The sequence below is a fragment of the Saccostrea cucullata genome, unplaced genomic scaffold (assembly GCF_032062105.1).
Source record: "Saccostrea cucullata isolate Sc308-1 unplaced genomic scaffold, CSIRO_AGI_Scuc_v1 ctg753, whole genome shotgun sequence".
Classification (NCBI taxonomy): Eukaryota; Metazoa; Mollusca; class Bivalvia; order Ostreida; family Ostreidae; genus Saccostrea; species Saccostrea cuccullata.
Genome location: NW_026934507.1, coordinates 469,893 through 488,838, shown reverse-complemented (window position 1 = coordinate 488,838; position 18,946 = coordinate 469,893). Strand labels below are relative to the sequence as shown.

The 18,946-nt window shown below is 33.2% G+C and overlaps 1 protein-coding gene across 1 annotated transcript; it reads right to left on the bottom strand.

The window, feature by feature from the left end:
- Positions 1–3,718: 3,718 nt before the first annotated feature.
- Positions 3,719–17,475, bottom strand: LOC134240928 (palmitoleoyl-protein carboxylesterase notum1-like). The gene is made up of 13 exons (XM_062723042.1): positions 16,524–17,475; positions 11,251–11,303; positions 11,056–11,154; positions 8,219–8,279; positions 7,866–7,915; positions 7,220–7,325; positions 6,843–7,031; positions 5,747–5,847; positions 5,422–5,596; positions 5,168–5,215; positions 4,941–5,051; positions 4,579–4,784; positions 3,719–4,390 (listed from the first exon to the last, which is right to left on the bottom strand). The coding sequence occupies exons 1-13, from the start codon at positions 16,772–16,774 to the stop codon at positions 4,098–4,100; spliced, it is 1,743 nt and encodes a 580-aa protein (XP_062579026.1). The 5' UTR covers positions 16,775–17,475; the 3' UTR covers positions 3,719–4,097.
- Positions 17,476–18,946: the final 1,471 nt, after the last annotated feature.

The following is an 18,946-nucleotide window of genomic DNA, read 5'->3' as shown; positions in this document are numbered from 1 at the left end:
GTTAAATGGGCCCATATAATTTCTTTTCTTGAAATTACAACCTTTCCATGAGTCGTATTTCTTAACCTAATAATTGTATCATTTGTTCATACCAATTTTGATTAGAAATTATTTTGTGTACATGGTTAATACAAAAGTTTCAGAGCACAAATGCAAGGGAACATGGAATGTCTTCTACGTAAGACATATGATCCAACCTTTCAGAGATATTACTTTGTTAACGTTTCGTATTGTTTAGAGGAATTTTAAGCTTAATCAGAGTTCGTCATCTTTTTTTTTTTTTTGATCAATTATATTTCTGCATTCTTTGGTGGCATATCTATGCCATCCACATAATTTTTTGTCACCGACTTTATATCTTGTTCAGTCAAGATAACCAATCATATTTTATTGCAATAGTATGGTGGCATATTTATGCCATCCACATAATTTTTTGTCAACATAGCATATCCTGTCAAATCAAGATGACTATCTTGTCAAGTCATAATAACTTTCTGGTTTGTCATCAAACACCGATTTTAATCTTGTACAGTCAAGATAAGCTATCGTATTTTTGCGATAGCTATCTCGACAAAAAGAGATAATTTATCTTGTTTAGCGACTAAGTTATCTCGTCTTGTCAAGATAGCTATTGCAACAAAATGTGATAGCTTATCTTGACTGGACAAGATAAAAAGTCGGTGTTTGTCAGCAAACCTGAAAGTTATCATGACTTGAAATGATATGCTATGTTAACGAAATATTATATGGATGGCATAAATATGCCACCATACAATAGCTATCTTGACACGACAAGATAACTTTTAGTCGCGATACAAGATAAATTATCTCTTTTTTGTCGAGATAACTATCGCAAAAATACGATAGCTTATCTTGACTGTTCAAGATAAAAGTCGATGTTTGACGACAAACCTGAAAGTTTTCATCACTTGACGAGATAGTTGTCTTGACTTGACATGATATGCTATGTTTACAAAAAATTATATGTATTGCATAAATATGCCGCCATAGCATTCGTATTCGACATCTTCTACTATTAAAATAGCAAAATCATAATTACCGGTATTACATGAAACTTGTTTGTCAATAAATACTGCTGAATAAGTAAGGGACGTTGACCATTGAAAAATTAAAGTCATCACGTTTATCATAGAGCTTGGTTGTTAGGTTACCATAAACGTCTCTTTCATGTAAATACCCAAGTAAGATACAAATGTGTCAGACTTTGTGGCATCTGAAAGTTTCATTTCAAACTCACTAGAAATACTTTAATCAGTTATTAGAAACTTATCCACTCACTATGGATCTCTGTTTTAATCTTAGGACAGAACTAATATTCCTTCACAGATATTATCAAACTAAAACATTACTAGTATTACATCTACAATAAGCGGGACAGTTCTGGTTTCCACTGTTATTTTCCGAAAATGACAGGAACCACATGGCGGTGTGACCGTTAGGGGATGCTCATCCCTTCATGGAACCTGACCCCACCTCCTCTGATGTTTTAGAGGCCCGTGTTTGCTCTTCTCTTTTATTGAATAGACTTTTGAGGTTGAATACTGTTCCTTTTAATTACCTTCATATTTTTAATGTAGGAAGCTAAACTTTTAAAAGAAATACTTTTGATACTTGTTGAATTTTAATTGTTAAAAGTAGGTAAGTTTCTTTAGATTAAATTAGTTTTCCTCGTAGACAACTAAAAGAAGATTTAGGAATGCCTTATCTATCAAGTCCAACTTTATAATGACAGAAACTCATTTCTACTCATTGCCTCTTTCGATTTCTCTTGAATGTGTTTTCATAAAACAAATACGTAAAATATTGTGTATTGTGTAAAAGACATGTTCCCTTGAATTAAAGTCTAAATCTACAATTTTGACGTGTGAAGATGTGGAGATAACAAACAGTATTTGAGACCAAAAGTTCATCAAAACATTACAAAATAGGCGCAGAACAAACACAGACTTCCTAATCATTAGAGGTTTGATCAGGTACCATGGAGGAATGAACATCCCCTGCCGACCGTTCACACCCGCCGTGTGCGCTTGTTATTATTTGGAAATAACAAAAATCTGTGTTTATTAAATGATGACTTTACAATCAGTATGAAAAAAGTATTCAGCATTTGACTTACATATTTTTATGCTAACATGTATTATTTTTCGATTTTTAAAAATATATTTTAAATAATTGTTCAATTTTGCTTCATCAAAAGTTGGTCAAGTTTTGTTTTAAAAATTGTTCATACGTAGACAACTTACAGAATCACTAAAGAATACCTCCGTATACGTGTATACGGTATATTGATGCATTAGAAAGGCAAGTTGACGATTGAAAAGTTAAAGTTTTCGTGTTTATCACAAAACCTTGTTCTTTGACAGCCATTAACGACGTCTTTTTGTAAAAATATCAAAATATGAAGAAGTTGTATCTGATAAAACAATTTCATGTATAATATAAAAAAAAATGTGCCTTGGGTAGAAAAACGTTAGCAAGGCAAATTAAAGTCGTGGGATTTCTGCAAATTTTGTGCATTTAAAATGTGGAGATAACAAACAGTGTTCAAGCTCAAAAGTCCATTAAAACATTACAAAATAGGAGTAGGGCAAACAGACTTCCTAAACATCAGAGGTTCGATCAAGTGCCATGGAGGAGTGGGCATCCCTTGTAGAGTATCATATAATCTAGGTGCCAAAAAATTCCAATAATCATGTTATTAATGTGATTAATTGTGAGGGTATCTACTTCAAAACTGCATCATGTACCCTTCATTCAAATGTCATCGATATTAAGTCGTATATAGTTCCAAGGCAATTTGACGATTGAAAAGTTAAAGACTTCATGTTTATCAGAAACATTGTTCGTTGATAACCATTAACGCCTTTTCTAGTAAAAATATCCAAATATGAAACAGTTGTGCCTGACTCTGTGGTTTCTTTAATTTCAAGTTCATCGGGATATATCGAGTCGACATAAGAATGAAAAAATCAAGTATTGTTAATTAACAATACGTCGTCGATATATCTAAAGCTACAGCAGGTTATTGTAATTCTCTAAACGAGGTCAAAATGATGGCATGGAAAACGGACTTTTCGTTATGTCTTGATCAAATCTTTTAATCAATATGGAATCTATGGTCCAATTGTAATTAGGAAAAAAACGTGTTTGAAAAGTACTTACAAATTCTTCCCTTCCTTATTACTGTAGATTTAACACTATTCGAATAGCTTTAGAGCAAGTTATATATTTTTTTTGGTTTGATCCTATTTTGCACACACAAATAATTATAGACACAATTTACTCCCTTTTGGAACAAAGACAAACAAATTGTAGACGCCACAGGAAAAATTTAATGATCCAGTTTTTAAAAAAGAATAATATTGCTTGAACAAATCGCTACAAAATAAAATAATATATTTATATACAGCACAATAAAAAATAACAATATATACAAAATACAATTCACTTTCCCTGAATTGCTACGTATCACATAAGGATTTTCAAAACAAAAATAGATATTTACATTTTCATCTGACATGTAGAATTATGCATCAGAAAATATGGTCAAATTTGCAATACTTATACAAATTTAACAATAAGCGAAGTAAACAATATCAATCTAAAAAAAAGTTTTACCCAGTAAACAAATGTCATACGACTACATATTTGTTCAGTAAATTTTTCTAAAAACTTTTATAATTAGGCGATATTTTTCAATCAAATCGTTCAAATCACAGAACATGGCATAATATGATTCATAAATCCCAAGAACAGACCGGAAATTTCAATCTCGACAGGGATTCAACTACATATGTATTACACTTCACTTCATCACTGTCATTTTCCTAATGCTGTTTAATTTAGTCTTTGATTGTTCTTATGTCATGATATGAACAAATGCTTTTTTCATGAAAATATTGAATGCAATTTGACAATAATAAATTAATTCAAAATGCTATTTAAAATAAACTTATGTACAGATGAAATGTATAACATGGTTAATGAAAATGCATTTAAACCAACAAATTACGACACAATGTATTTTTTGAATGAGGTATGCAAGAAAAAGGACTAAAATCATCCTTAAAAATACCCTATGTCTGCTGTTTCTGCCTAAATGTGTCCAGTAATAATGTTGAGATTGTGTTAGCGTTCATGGCATTTACTGTTGACATATTCACACCCAACAATTCCGCCATTCCTTTACTGTCCATACCGGAAGCAGCAAACACCTTGAAAAAGTCAATCTCCTTCCCGTTATACTGGTTCCGGAAGGTGGGACAAAAGCTATTGCACCACTGAGGTAGGGGGCACTGTTCTATCAGATGATGGCTGCAGTTACTGACATTCTTAGCTGATCGCTGCGACCTGTTCTTTTTTCTATTTTCTATAAATTGAAAGAAAATTAAAAAAAAAAATGAAAGAAGACTTCCTATTGTGTACAACAAAAGGTCGATTCTATAGAAGAAAAAATGACTGAAAAAACTTTCATATTTTATGTGAAAACTCAAAGTTTGAAATCATTTCAAATAAAGTCTCTTTCTGTTTTCTACATTAACAAGAAACACTCCTTACTTCCTTTTCCCTTTCTCTTCTTCTTTCTATTCTTTCTTTTATTTTTCTTGTTTTTCCTATTTTTATTTTTTCGGTTCCTGTTCTTCCTTCGTCGTCGTCTTCTCTTTTTATCTTTCTTCCTCTTCTTCTTTTTCTTTCGCTGGGATTTTTTGTTCTGTTTTTTAACTTTGACAGGAGCATCGCCATATGGACGTATAAGTTTAACACTGAAAATACAGTTTATCTTTCTGTTAGTTTTAGAAATTGAATAAACCTTAATAAAAATTGCGTTTTGTTGGAGTTATTTCTATAATTTGGTCACTTCTTACAAATTTGAAAGTAGAAATTGAAACTTCATGAAAGTTAGTTGCCTTGTTTTATACCTTGTGCTTCCATTTGTGGCAGTTATACATTTCTCTCCTTCGAAGCTGTTTTCCCAGCAGTAGATTGACTGAGACAGGGATATTCCTTTCACGGATATAGAATGCCAACTCCTGTGGACGGTAAAAAACAATAAAAATAACTTATTGCAGTATACATTTGAATAAAATGGGTATTGTTTTACGTGTATGTACGATGAAATCAATTCTTTTGGTAACTTTGATCTTACTTTTTGAGTAAAACTTCATGAGACAGGCAAGCTGGCGCAAATACTGCCCTGTAACAAAGGAACAATCATTTTCTTGAAATATATTACAATAAAACAAAGAAACAACCTAAAACAAAATTCAGCTTTTAGGGTTAACATGAGAGTGAAAATGATAAATTATACTCTACAATAATAATTGCTGGTTTTGAGGTCAATACAATGTTTTAGACAACTAAAGAACACAATATTCACCAAGCCGGAAGTAATCAACTTACGTCACATTTTCAAGCGTCTGTTTGACTTTCTCCCCTAGCTTGTACAGATACTCCCACTGTTGCTTAGACAGAAGTTCGTTGCTTCCGTTATAGTTCATCAGTTTGTTTTGGTTTATAACATTGTTCGCTAATATTTGCGCTTCATCAAATAAGTATTGCACAATAAATACAGGAGCTGAAAGGAAAAAAAGATATTCATGTGTCAGTGAACCAGTAAAATTAATTCCTTACAAATTCTTTTAATCCAAAATTTTAATGGTACATATTCACCGTTGTAAGTGATAACAATGTGATAACTTTGTTTTAATATCTTTGTATTTCTTACTTTTTAATGTCGGATACATCCGGTATCCGAAGTAACATCGCCATTGTTCCTGGCCCGGATATTCCTTTTTACAGGCTTCCGGCACACGACCTCCCCACTGACTGTAACATAATGTTAAATATAAATATTATTACTCCACATTAGAATAAATAGTAATTTTTTGCATGCATCGAATTGATCGATATACGCTAATTAATTATTGATAAAATGGAAATGGGGAAATATATAAAAGAGGTCTAAGCCCTCGTTTTGTTCCGAATTCTCATGGTCAAGCTACAAGTTCTCCAATCACGAACATCAAAGGAAAACTTCAAATATCGGGTATCTAATTAAATAAGACCATCAATAGTGTATAGTTTTCATAAAGTCCTTTGAACCTAGAGCTGTAAACACTGGGTTATGTCCTAGTAAACAAAGGAACTGTTTGGGAGAAAAAACTGGAACATGTTAAAACGATCGGGATCGGAAAGATGAAAGCAGTTTGCACCTGACACAATTTAAGGGCGGGAATCAAGATTTAATTTAGTCTAAAATTGGAGGATATTTGTAAATCAAGCTCAATTCAATTACAGGCGAGGGAAAATAAAATAGAGTGTTAGAAATCCTTGTTTCATTTACTTCAAAGAAGTCATGATATGGACTTGTTGGATATGAGATATAAAGAAATATTCCTTATTTTCTTGATTTTTCGCAATTAGCTATTCACTTTCATAAAGCTAAAGCTAATGAACAAAATTTTTAATCGGGGTTGAGGCACAGAGTGCTTCCTTAATTTATATGCCATTCAGAGTATTATTGGTGTGAAGAAAACACAAAATCAAGAGTCCTTTCATCCCAACTGTTAAAGACAATATACAAATATACACAGCAGCTTTTCTGCAATTTCCCGATATTCTGTAATATTTAAAAATGCTCAGTTCGATTCATTAATTTTTGCCTTTATGCAAATTACAACTTTTTGATTACAATTTCATTACCTTTTCGGTTACTTATTGAAAACGGATAATAAAATAGTCCTACTGATATTGAACTCATATTCTTTAAGTGAATATCATCATTACAATGTTGGAGGAGGGGATGGGGCGGGGTTACTTACTCGAATCCCTTCCGTATCCCTGTGGTCGGGGAACAGGACAAAGGCTCTGTGCACGGCTTTTCGCTGAATTGTGGAATGTCTAAAAACCAACCAGAATCGGCTATCCCCCGAACCTCGACCCCGGGGGCCAATGTTTTCATGAGGTCTGCTACACGGTCAAGGTTCATTAAGACGCCCGTGCCACCAGCACTAAAGAAATCAAAGAGGTACATTTCATTATTTTAATAAGTGTATTAGTTTCTGTACATATTGCTGCATTATAATTTACGACCTTTATTTGATTTATGAATTTGAGTACAGTCCTAATTTGACAGCAAATATTATTCAAGATATTCTAGAATTTTTCAGTCCGTATAAGTCTTGTAAAATTAACCTACCTAGTTCCTGTTAAGAACAGCTTTTTCGCCTTAGCCAGGCCCCGTGGAATCAAATTTCGGATTACTTCCTCAATAATGTAGGAACCTAAAAAGGCATATCCGTGCCCTGCAACAAGGAATTCGCCATTTTATTTACAATTAATGTAGAAGCATTATCAGTTATTTTGACAAGTAATGGGCAATTATACGAAAATGTACACAGGACCGTAGTTTGCATAAGCCGTTTTATAATTTATCTTCTAAAAAATAACTGACATTTATTTACAAAATTAATATTATATAAGAAATTCTATTTTTACCGGATAAGAATTAGCCTCTTCGAACTTTTTTTTTATAATCATTTTCAACTATTTGAACTTTTCTTTGTCAAGATTGTACAGTATTAATTTACAATAGATTAAATACAATTAAGTAGACACAAATATGGCAATGGTTTTTTGAGACAGGAAATCTTTAATTTAGTTTTAAAATATTTCTGTCAAACGTTTTATAGTTCAACTCTGATCGAAGACTTAAAAAAGTATCTACGTTTGTCTTTCTTGCTATAAAACGTTCGTATATGTTACAACCCACGTCGAAAGAGAAAGTAGTAATCATCCTTTAAACTTTCACATTACACCGGAAGAGCAAGTTGTAAATTTCTTACCGTTTCTCGCAGTCCCTGTCCAAGAGTCACTAGAACAATACGGTACGTATCTAGAAATAAGAGTAGGATATCTCTTTTGTAAATGGACTTTCCATTTAATTATCGATACACATTTTTTTATTTTCTGCAATGCAAAAATAGCTATAAAATTGTAATTAATCTCTTTAATCTAACTCCAGTTCGTCCATATGTCGTTTTGTAAATTTTGAATTACCGGGTGGTAGTAAATACAAAATTTACAACATGACTTGACTGCCACCTGGTAACTTCAAAATTTACATGTACAACATAAAATGCTAACATTATTCCCAACCTATTATGTTATTGACAATACTTCACTTTATAGTACTCACACTATATTTGCATTGAAGTAATATGGATTTTCTTTGGGATCCCACGACAGAATTCCGCTACCTACAAAATATCAAAATATTGATAATATTCAAATTTTACCGAGGCTAATTCTGTTTGTTTTTATCAAACGAGATGTTAAGTAAAATATGTTTGATTAATTAATACATGTAAATACTTAGAATTTGCATTCATTTCAAAAAAATTTCGATTTTTTTTTTTAAAGTAAGGAGTACCAACATTACATCATCAGTCTGTTGCAACCAGGACATTAAACCAAATATTCATAATGTCATATCATCAAATGGAAAATTTTTCGATTATTTGGCGCCAATAAAAATGCTATTGCATTATGCTTTCGTCCTATCTAGAACAATTTCAAATATTTGATAAAATAAAACTGAAAGTTTGGGGGACTTTTCGATCCATGTCCATATTACGTGATCTGGATTCATGCATTCTAATGTGTCATCGCATCAAATATTTAAAACTGCTAAGTAGATAATGTATCTATATTTATATGAATTGAAGTTTTATGATCGGAATTAAGTGAGAGAGCTTTTTGCGGTTTATTAATGTGTCTCCGATTTGTAGGCGTGTATTCATCGGTCTAATTATGCGTCACCCTATCCTTTAATGGAGAACTTTCTTTTTTCGAAATATGCATCTGATGAATTTTTCTAATGTTTTCAATAAGTTTTTATACATATATTCTGATATTTGTTGGCCCATTTTTTCTCTACCCTGGGATTTCTTTTCTCAATTTTAATTAGTGTGTTAACTTTCCTCAAATCACTAACATGTACTTTTAAGTATTGCTTTAATAAAACTTTATATACATATATTTCATTGCAAGAGGACATCAGTAGGTATTGTAGGAAAATAAAGATACGTTGCATGATACAAAAAAAATAAGGCGAGTTAAAATATACTTTGTAAATGGGAAAGTTAATTTCAAAACTAAGGCTCTAGTTTTTTTTCCAAATTCAAGTGCATGGGGGTGGACATTTCTTTTTGATGAACTGAAAAATATATAATCGTAGTACACAAAAACATTGCTACAGAACGCATGCTCTGAAGAAGTTTATTCGGCAATTACAAGCAAAAGAACTACCAAGGACCTGATACAAACATGTACTTTCTTAATAAAGAAGAGACTCCAAATTCATTTGCACTTATTTTGTGGAGTAATTTACGTCATTTAGATAGCTAATTGTTGTGAAAGCAGATTTAGCGAGAGAAAAAACCCTAAATCTGCAACATGGTACAAGGGGCGTTTTTTCCCTTAGCAAGATAAGTTCCTGAAAATCAGGATTTCGTAAAAATAAAACCAGAGCCCATAAGTGTGTCTGAAGTTCAAACATAAAGAACGGCGACACATTTTAAACGACCCTATGTTCCTCTATTGGCCATGACGGCCGTGCCCTCTTAAACTTTTCTTCTGGTTTTCTTAATGACGTGGGTTAATTGTTTTTGTTATCTTGCATTGATTACGAAAAACGAAATCGCATGTGCTTGTCTTGTATGTACATTGGTCTCCGACCATATAGACCCTATTGTAACAACAGAAATTCCCCGATAGGCCAAAAAATATTTTTTACGACCATCCCGTCTCTAGCTGAAAACATTTGGCTACCGCGAATAAAACCAAGAGACAAATTCTTCACGGGGACCTATTGAAGGTTCCCTGTTGTCATAATTGGTTGGGAATCTTCTCTTACTGAGTTCAAGAATGGAGTAACACTTCAAGATATGCGGGGTTTTTTTTATCATGAACGTAGGTGGGATTTACATGTTTTCCGTATTGAGCTAAGCGACCTTTAATTAGGGTTAATCTATGTTGACTACTTGCTGAGATAAACGCTGCTTTAAGTTTATTTAAATTCACGTTTGGTGGTCTGCCCCTTACGAGATTAACGTTTTAACTTTTTTTCCCTAACTATTCTGCGTTCTTCAGTGCAAAGAGTGAGAACATTGTGTTATTTGGCGAGTAACAGGCCGCAATAAACTTCTCATTTCTAATGAACCAACACAAATGCGTCATCGAACATTTGAACAGAAAAAATTAAAAGTTCAAAACTATCACTAGTTTTCTTTTTTTAGGAACTTCCATCGACGTTAGCACGTAACTGAGGATTGACAACTTCATTACGGCACCGCAATACAAAAATAATCTTGTTTAAACTCCCCATTACGAGGGTTGAGTATTTACACAGAAGTTCTTAAAGATCATCAAGGGTTGACTTTTCTAATCCCTATTCTCAAAAACCCTTTATGAGTGATAATAGTATTGTTCGTCTAAGCTCTATCCAATCCTAACATATCCCCTAAATCGGCTAATCCAATCGCGGTCCCTTTGATCGCCGTCGACAGGTGTAGATTTGAGACGGTTTATTAGGCCTTCAAAGCTACCATAATCAAGTATTATTCCGTAAGTGGTACGTTGTTCCGAATGCCCCGGATTACATTCACGCCGGGATACTCACACATGACGAGAAATTATATAGAAAAATAAGACGGTATCACTGAAGACATTAATATCTTAGAGTAAACTTGTTATTGTTATCTTGAAACGGCGTCAAAATTACATAAAAATTATAATATTTATGTAATATTCCGACACACTACAAAGTCATATTAGGGCTAAACAAACAATCAAAATGTTTCAAATGTTTTTAAACCTATCTTGAGGAAACCAAATTATCGTTTCAATCCCGAGGTTATTTTTATGATTGTGTAACAGATTGATCGCGTTTTACTTGAGCTGCAGAACTGTAACACTCTGCTTGAATCAAATAAAGCAGAGATTCACTAGAGCTACAGTTCTGCAGCTACTTACCCGTTTTGAACTCTGGCCATCCTTTTGACGTCATATATTTCCTCATTTTGCTGCTCCATCGCAGCTCACAGCTAAATCTGTCGAAGCAGTACCAGCCTCCTGAAGTTAATTTATAAATCAAATTATACTATAATTTTTTCTGAAAAAAAAATATAAGATAAAAGGAATTGCCTTAAGGAATTTATATTTCCCTACCTTCTAAAAATATGATCCATTTTTTGCTGCCATGAGATTTTCTTAAATAATACCTGAAAAAAAAATGTATCATTATTAGAATTTTGTGATCAAATTGTTGAAACGTTTTCCCGAAAATGTAAAGCTTTAAAAGGAAAAAGAATTAAGATACATTATCAACCAAAGATCATTTTAATATTCAAAATGAATTTTAGTTTCTTTGATCTTGAAAATACTAATAAAAAACTCGGTTAAAAATTATTAACGAAGAAAACATCATCTACACATATTTTGAGATTTGAAGTTTCAATAATTTTTTATTTTAAAAACCTCTCCTTAAATTTCAATTTTTACCAAACTTGATAAATAAATCTTACTACTAGCATTTGTTTAAGAGGTCATAACTTCCTTTAAATTTTCAAACTTAAAATAATTGGACAGAAATATATTTTGTGAGGTAAAATATTTGTATGAATTTTATCCTCTTTACAAAGAAAATATCATAAATAATAAACTTCGAAGAATTCATGAAAATTCCTATTGAGAACTTCCAGAATTCGTTATCAACATAACATTGATTCCTCAACGCCCTAAGGTATCTAGAAGGGTCAAACACCGATATTGTGCAGTAGATCCTTATACTTAACCTTCACTGCGCTATTCGTAAAGTTGTTTATGAATGAAAAGTGAAAATACACGGCATGTTTACACGCACGTGTTTGCATTGCCGTCGATCAGCTGAAAATAAAGACTTTAAAATGCGGATAGAGAACTCTAAAGTCGTACTTGAGATGACAATTTAACCTCAGGGTGTAGTTGAAGAAAAGATGTGATGTATTAAAGTAGACGATGATTTATGAGCCTAGCTTCACAAGTATTTAACAAGTACATCGTTCAATGAAAAAAAAGATAGGCAAATTCGCACGACTCTAGAGAGCTCTTGAGTTTTTAAGTGTATGATATCTTAACAGTTATCAGATCTTTAGTTATAAGCTTTTGATTTCAAGCTAGAATCAAACGATTATTTCTAGGACCAAATCCGCGAAACGGGCAGATTAAAGGAGAAAAAGCCATTCTCTCTTCTGTGTTGTGCCTCAATATAGACTGTCTGACGTCTGTTGGTCCATTTGGGACCCCCTGGAGGATTTGGGGTCACTCAAATTCCGTAGAGACTATTCGTTTTTTCAAAACAAACAAAGCCTTGACGTCACCTGAGTGACTAGGAACCACCATTCCTTCTCTTGCGAGAACTAAGTGACGTCACAACTCTGATAAAATGGCGTCAGCTCGCCTTTGGGTAGATTGTAAAAGAGCAGGTCTCTTGGGACGTTAAAATGGTTTACAGCTCAAAGTTAGCAAATTTATTTCCCATCCTTTATCACTGAAAGTTCAATAGAAATTTTTTTTCATTGGGGAAGAAAATATGGTTTTTACAACCCCAATTTCGGATTTCCACCGAAAATTATAGCTACATTATTGATATGGTAACATTTTAACGAAACCAATAACAACCACTGATTCCTAACAATCCCATAAACTGATTGTGGAGATCTGTACCCTATTTTACTAATACAAGACAGTTTTTGATACTTGTTGACGTGGACTCAGCATGTCGTACTATTTCTTCGCGGCTTCAAAACTCCGATCCGAGAGGAGCGCACTAATTAGCGACTCTATTATCAGACTTCAAAGCCGCGCTATCTGACAAATTGTCTTCCTCCGCGTTTGAAGTAAATAACCTACTGTGACATACAAAATCTCCTCCTCTGTATTATATCCAAATCTAAGATAAATTTATTATTTCAAATGTAAGAAAATGATCTATTTTATAAATGAGAAACAACATTCTCTCTTTAAAATTTCTTGTAGTGTTGCTCTTTTTTTCTTTCTATGTTTTCGTTGATTTTAAAACATCAAAGAGAGCAGAATATCTATTTCTTATCGCTCTAAAAACCAGCCTCAAATCATTTGTAATGATTTTATCGTAGTTAACCATCGTCATAAAATTATTATTTCTGAATTACTGTGATAAACGGCGCTCATGGTATTTCTATTAAAAGAAGTTTTGTTTGAAGCTCTAGACCACATTATCGCCTGGAATGATTTATTGTTATACAGAAATAACACACGATCCATTGTTTTATCCCAGCTTTCGTTCTTATACTTAATCTTCCGTGTTTCTTATACCGTTCACATAAAAGCAGCCGTTTCGTCTTTGTTGTGTTCAAACATTTGCCAGATTCTGTTATTTCACTCAAGCGCTTGATGACCTTTTCGGCGGCAATTGCTTTGATGGTCGAAAGAGTTTATCAAAATTTCGACAAACAATTTGTTCCTATCTCGTATTTATTACTGAATATTGCCTTTTAATTGAAATTACAGGCGGCAATAAATTCTAGAAGAAAACGTGAAGATAATTTTTTTGTGATCAAGAGCCAATACACTATGAGAATTTTACAGGTAATTTAAAATAAAAAAAAAATTTATGTTTAAAAATATTTTTGCATTTACAACATATACAAAGCAAATCAATTTAAAAAAATCTTAATTCTCTCCATATTAAAGATTTCCTTTATAAATAGGAGAAAACTCATAAAAATATAACGTTAATTCATAAAAATCACCAAAAGAAATCTTCATAATCCTTTCACAATATCAAATGAAATATATATCAAGATATCAAAATTCAATAATTACGTACATAACAAAACAGACAAACTGAATAATCTTATTAGGCATGTATCACAACAGAAAAAAATAGCTATGAAGATTATAATCATTGATGATTTGTGGTCGTTTTATCCAACAATTCTTCTTTTCACTCCGTTTCAAGTAAATGTAGAGCAAAATTAAGAGCAGTAAGTAAATAAAAGTCAGTAGGCTCATAAAAGTCAACAGTACTATTAGTGCCTTTGTACTAAGAAAATAAGAGGTGAGGAGACCGCGCTATCTTTGATGCCAAACCCTGCGATTCTTCGCGCAAAACAGAGAAATCACTTTGAACTTTCTTACTCCCATCTAACTACATGTTTTACTTGGCTTGGTTTGTGAGCGAGGCTTAAACGCGGACATGAAAGAAGACATGGGCATATATCAGATCCGTGTTGGGTCTATTTGAAGTCATCGAATAATTGACATTCACCGTGTTTATCGCTGGGAGATGAAAGGTGTTTCGTAGGATAGAAAATAAACAGTGTTTTGAGAACAAAAGGCAGGTATTTACACCAACACGGTCTTAGAGCCAACGAATTAAACGAGAAATTTGTCAGTTGTGTTTGTTTGTTTTGCTTTCGTGCAGATTTTGTCTTTGAAATAAAACAATCGCTATTTCTCGCAAGGTGTTGATTAATATTAAATCTAAAGTGCGAAGAATTTCACTACCGGGTTGTTTTTGTGTTATAATCAATTGTAAATGACTTTTTTAAATTTAATTTCTCTCTAGACCTAACAGTACAAGTTAATATGCATCCCGCATTTAAGCCCCTGAAATATTTTGAAAGTAGACTCGATACTCCAAAGAAATATGTCAATGAGGACACAGTCTATAAAACAATCTTCGAAGGTCACCTTCGAAATTTTAAATTGATAAATCTGAAACATAAGCCAAATACCCTAATTTATATAAGCGAAAGAAGGATGTGTTCTTTGATAGCTGCAGATTAAAGATCAGAACTCTATGTAGACACCTGTGTTGTTTAAAAGAGATTAGAGAGTACCAGGTGTTTTGGAAAAACTGCAATTTTACCGACATTATACAAGGATTACAATATTCTACATTGTCCCTTTTCTACTTTATAATTTTAGAATTTGAGTCAGATCGAATTTCGTAATTACGTTCTTAGCTACTTAGCAGGATTATATAGGGTTTTGATAGCTTTATGAATGACCAAACGATATTGACTCTCGACTTAGGGGGGTGTATCCGAAAACTGCAATAGATGTCGTACAAAGGAGACGGTGTTTTCATAAATGCAACAAGTTGGAATTTTGAGTAATATGGGATCAGTTTCCAATGCCTTATTACTATTGATAATCAAAATCTTTTCTCCCATTTTTGCAACGCCTAGCAAGCATTGTATGTAATTTATTAGATTTATTTCATTATACAAAATCTCGATGAATGATGTAATTTTAAACACCGGACGCCAGATAACACCTTTAATTTAGACCGTGTATAGGTCCTTTCATCTTTTTTAATATAATATTCATTTTTATGAATGAGATTCTGAGCGAAATCTCGACTGTAAAAATAAATCTCCAACAGTAATCTCGTGATGAAGGGGAGACTCATTTCTCGTTTACTTCCTTTGTCGAAACTCCCGAAGAATCACTTTTCACTATGGTTCCCTATGACAGAACAGCAGAGCTCATGCCGACTCGCGCAGTTCGTTGCTAGTGAGACAACGATCTTTATAGCGTTCCAACAGCGAAGGAAATTAAACAAACAAATGTTTGTACACAAAAATATGAATGAAACACGAGTGTTATAGACAGATCAAAGGCAGAGATTTTTGGGTGAATATCTCGCAAACGGTTCGACTCGCGCCCCGCTCGAGGCCACGCGGACGGTGGGTAAACATTGATAAAGATGGCCCCCCTAACACGCTTTGATCGGATACTTATTTATCTATTAAGCTTTATCCAAAACCAACGATTTCATTTTTGAGGTATCTTTCTGAAGTTGAGGTGATGAAAGAAGCAGATTTTTACACTTCTACCTGTGCCTAGCGCTTTTTCAACTTGAGAAGAATTTGTGATCGTACCCTCTAAGCGGAAGTAAATGCAATGAAATTAAACGTCTTGTCTTTGCAACAATTTGCAATTACGCTCATCCGTAAAACTTTGTAAAGTACGTGGCCAAACACCAGAAATGTCAAAAATGTAAGCTATTTCACTGGACTTAATTCTTGCTTAAAGACAGCCGTTGCTCCTTGTACCATTACAATGAACTCTTGAAATATATGTATAGATAGGACAACACAACATGAGAAATATTTATCAGTGCTCTTCTGCATTGCAGACGATTGCCACACACAAATCGGTTAACCTGGAAGCTCTATGAAAGAATGTGTATACAAACATTTGAACCACCGAAGGACACTGCTGTTAAACTATGTAGCACTTAAACGTTGCTGCAATCGATAAGCGTATCACATTTGTTTATACTTCGTTCCAAATATTATTGTATAGTGTTATTTTTCAAGCTTCTTTTGCTAAATTTAATCGAGAAAAAAAATGTCTGAAATTCAAATGATGACGTCATATTGTCGTCTGCTGAGTTATGGTTGACTTACCCTGCACGAGACCCATCATTGCAAGTCACAGTTGTATTCCTGAGGTAGTGTCGGCGTAACTTTGGTATTTCTTTCACGCCGCAGTTGTGCGACTTTTGAGCAATGTTTTTCAAAGATTTCATAAGAGTATCTGTATTTCCTAAGCTCTCCAGTTTCTTGACATCCAGGGGCATATCTAACCGCCTGGCCATGCTTGACGCATCACAAATTGCACAAACCCAGATCGTTAATAAAAAATATATCTTCATCATTCTAATTTTTTTCACTTCATTAAAAAAAATTAAGATTTTATGGTAATGCTTTGAAGACTGTTAGTTCACTATATAAATTTTCCATGAAAAACGCCATGTCAAAAATGACGAGAAAACAACCCATTTGAGTAAGTTGTCATTGTACAAAAAAAGCGTTTATCAAGTAAAATTGAATATTTCCATGCTTATTAACTTCACAGATTTAGCGAGCAATGTGTCGTTTTATTGTAAGTTGCTGAAAACAATAGTGTCAAAGTTTCTTTCGTGATAAGGCCGTGCAAGTTAAAATCAGGTGGCATTTCTGTAAAATACCTGCACATATAATCCAATGTTAAATCTTCACTCTAATATAAATCCCTCTCTTTAGAATTTCTGTTACGTGAAGATTCTAAAGAATACAAAATCCAAAAACAGTCTCCATTTAAGATGTGATAAATAATGGACACCTCCAAAAACGCTGAGAAAAATCCAAAGAAATGTCGAATAGTCAAAGTTTAACACAAAATACTGTTTAGTTGTACTTCAGTAATCAAAGATGTTGAGACAAATCTTTCTGTCTCACTTCAAAGTAAAGATAAACGTTGATTTGCTCCTATTTTATTTTTCTACTCTAGTCCTTTGCCCGGTCACTTTCATACTATGTAAAACCCCGAGCGCAAGGTTTTTATACAAATAGTTTTTATTCGCCAGATCATTTGTCTCCTTTCATCTTTTATCTTATAAAGAAACGTTTATAATAAAATTACTACAATGAAAAACAAGTATTACTAAGGCACCTCCCCTCCCTTTGATTCTACCTGTCACTTTTATGAATATTCATGAGGTCGTTCTCTGATTCGTTCTGAAATCTGTCCAGTCCCACTTTTCTCATGTTATAAATCAGAAAACCACGATTAACCGCGATAGAAAACTTGTTGCACATGTGTTTTCTGTACCTTTCGGCAAGCATCAAAGAGACCGTGATCAGAGATGGACAAGGTGATTTTTTGTATCTCCTGTACATGGAGAGTATTGGAGAAACGCTTTTTATAACCCCAGAAAAGCGAGGCCATTTTTTAACCTTTAATGCTTGATTGTAACAGAACTTAACATTGTTAAACCGTGCCGTAATTATCGGGGCTATTAACGATTATGAATGAAAACGAACATTACACATGGCATTCACGAGCAGAAAGAATTCTCGCAAAGTTAGAATTATTTTAGTGAAACGATCGACGTGTCTACAAGCACAACTCGCACTGACTTTATTTTATGAAGAAAAGAACAAATTTCTGAATGGATTTATTGTTTTGTAGATATAAAGTTTCATTAAGGTGTGAATACCATTATAGTAGCATTATTTATATTTAATAGCAAAGGGGTATACCAAGTGTATTTTGATTGTGAATTTCTTTAATAAACTCCAGAGCGAGGCCCATGTCTCTCCATTTACAAAGTGGAATTCTCAATTTACCTCTCTCGTCGGCTAATGACTTTTCTCGCTTCCTTGCTCTTCGCACAGAAGCTTCAGCGAAAACACTAATAGCTCACTGTATTTGTCAATGAAATAATTATAGAGGTATTGTAACTTCAATCGATTTGATCAGTACTTAACGTGTTTAATCTAAACAGGTAAAAATTTATATACAACCTTACTCTGTGAAATCTAATTTAAAGGTCCTTCGACGACAAAATCGCCCGTCAATTCACAAAATACACAAAATGAACTAGTGAAAGGACGAGGTTATCCCTGTTGTAAGGTATTGGCGACGAAAAGTTTTGAGAAATATTAGATTAAAGTTTTATCTCGAATAAAGAATCAGAGACGACGCTGGGTCAGCGAGTGAATTTTAATCCATATATTGATGTTTTATGTTAGATCAAGGAAGAGGCCGCATGACTTCTAAGGGAATCATAATATTTGATATTTCAATTCGATTACTAGTCGTAATTGTTAGAGGTAAACAAAAATATAAACAGGAATTATAGAAATCAGATTAGCACTATATTAATATATTACACTTAGAGCGACTTTCCCTTAAAACGGTAAAAGAGAACAACATACAGTTTATATCAACAATATAAAAATTAATGCAGTAAGATATTTACAAACAAAAAGAAAGCCTACAAAAATTATGAACGGATTGAAAAGCCAAAATGAGTAGTATGGGATCCATCTACTTAACAAAATAA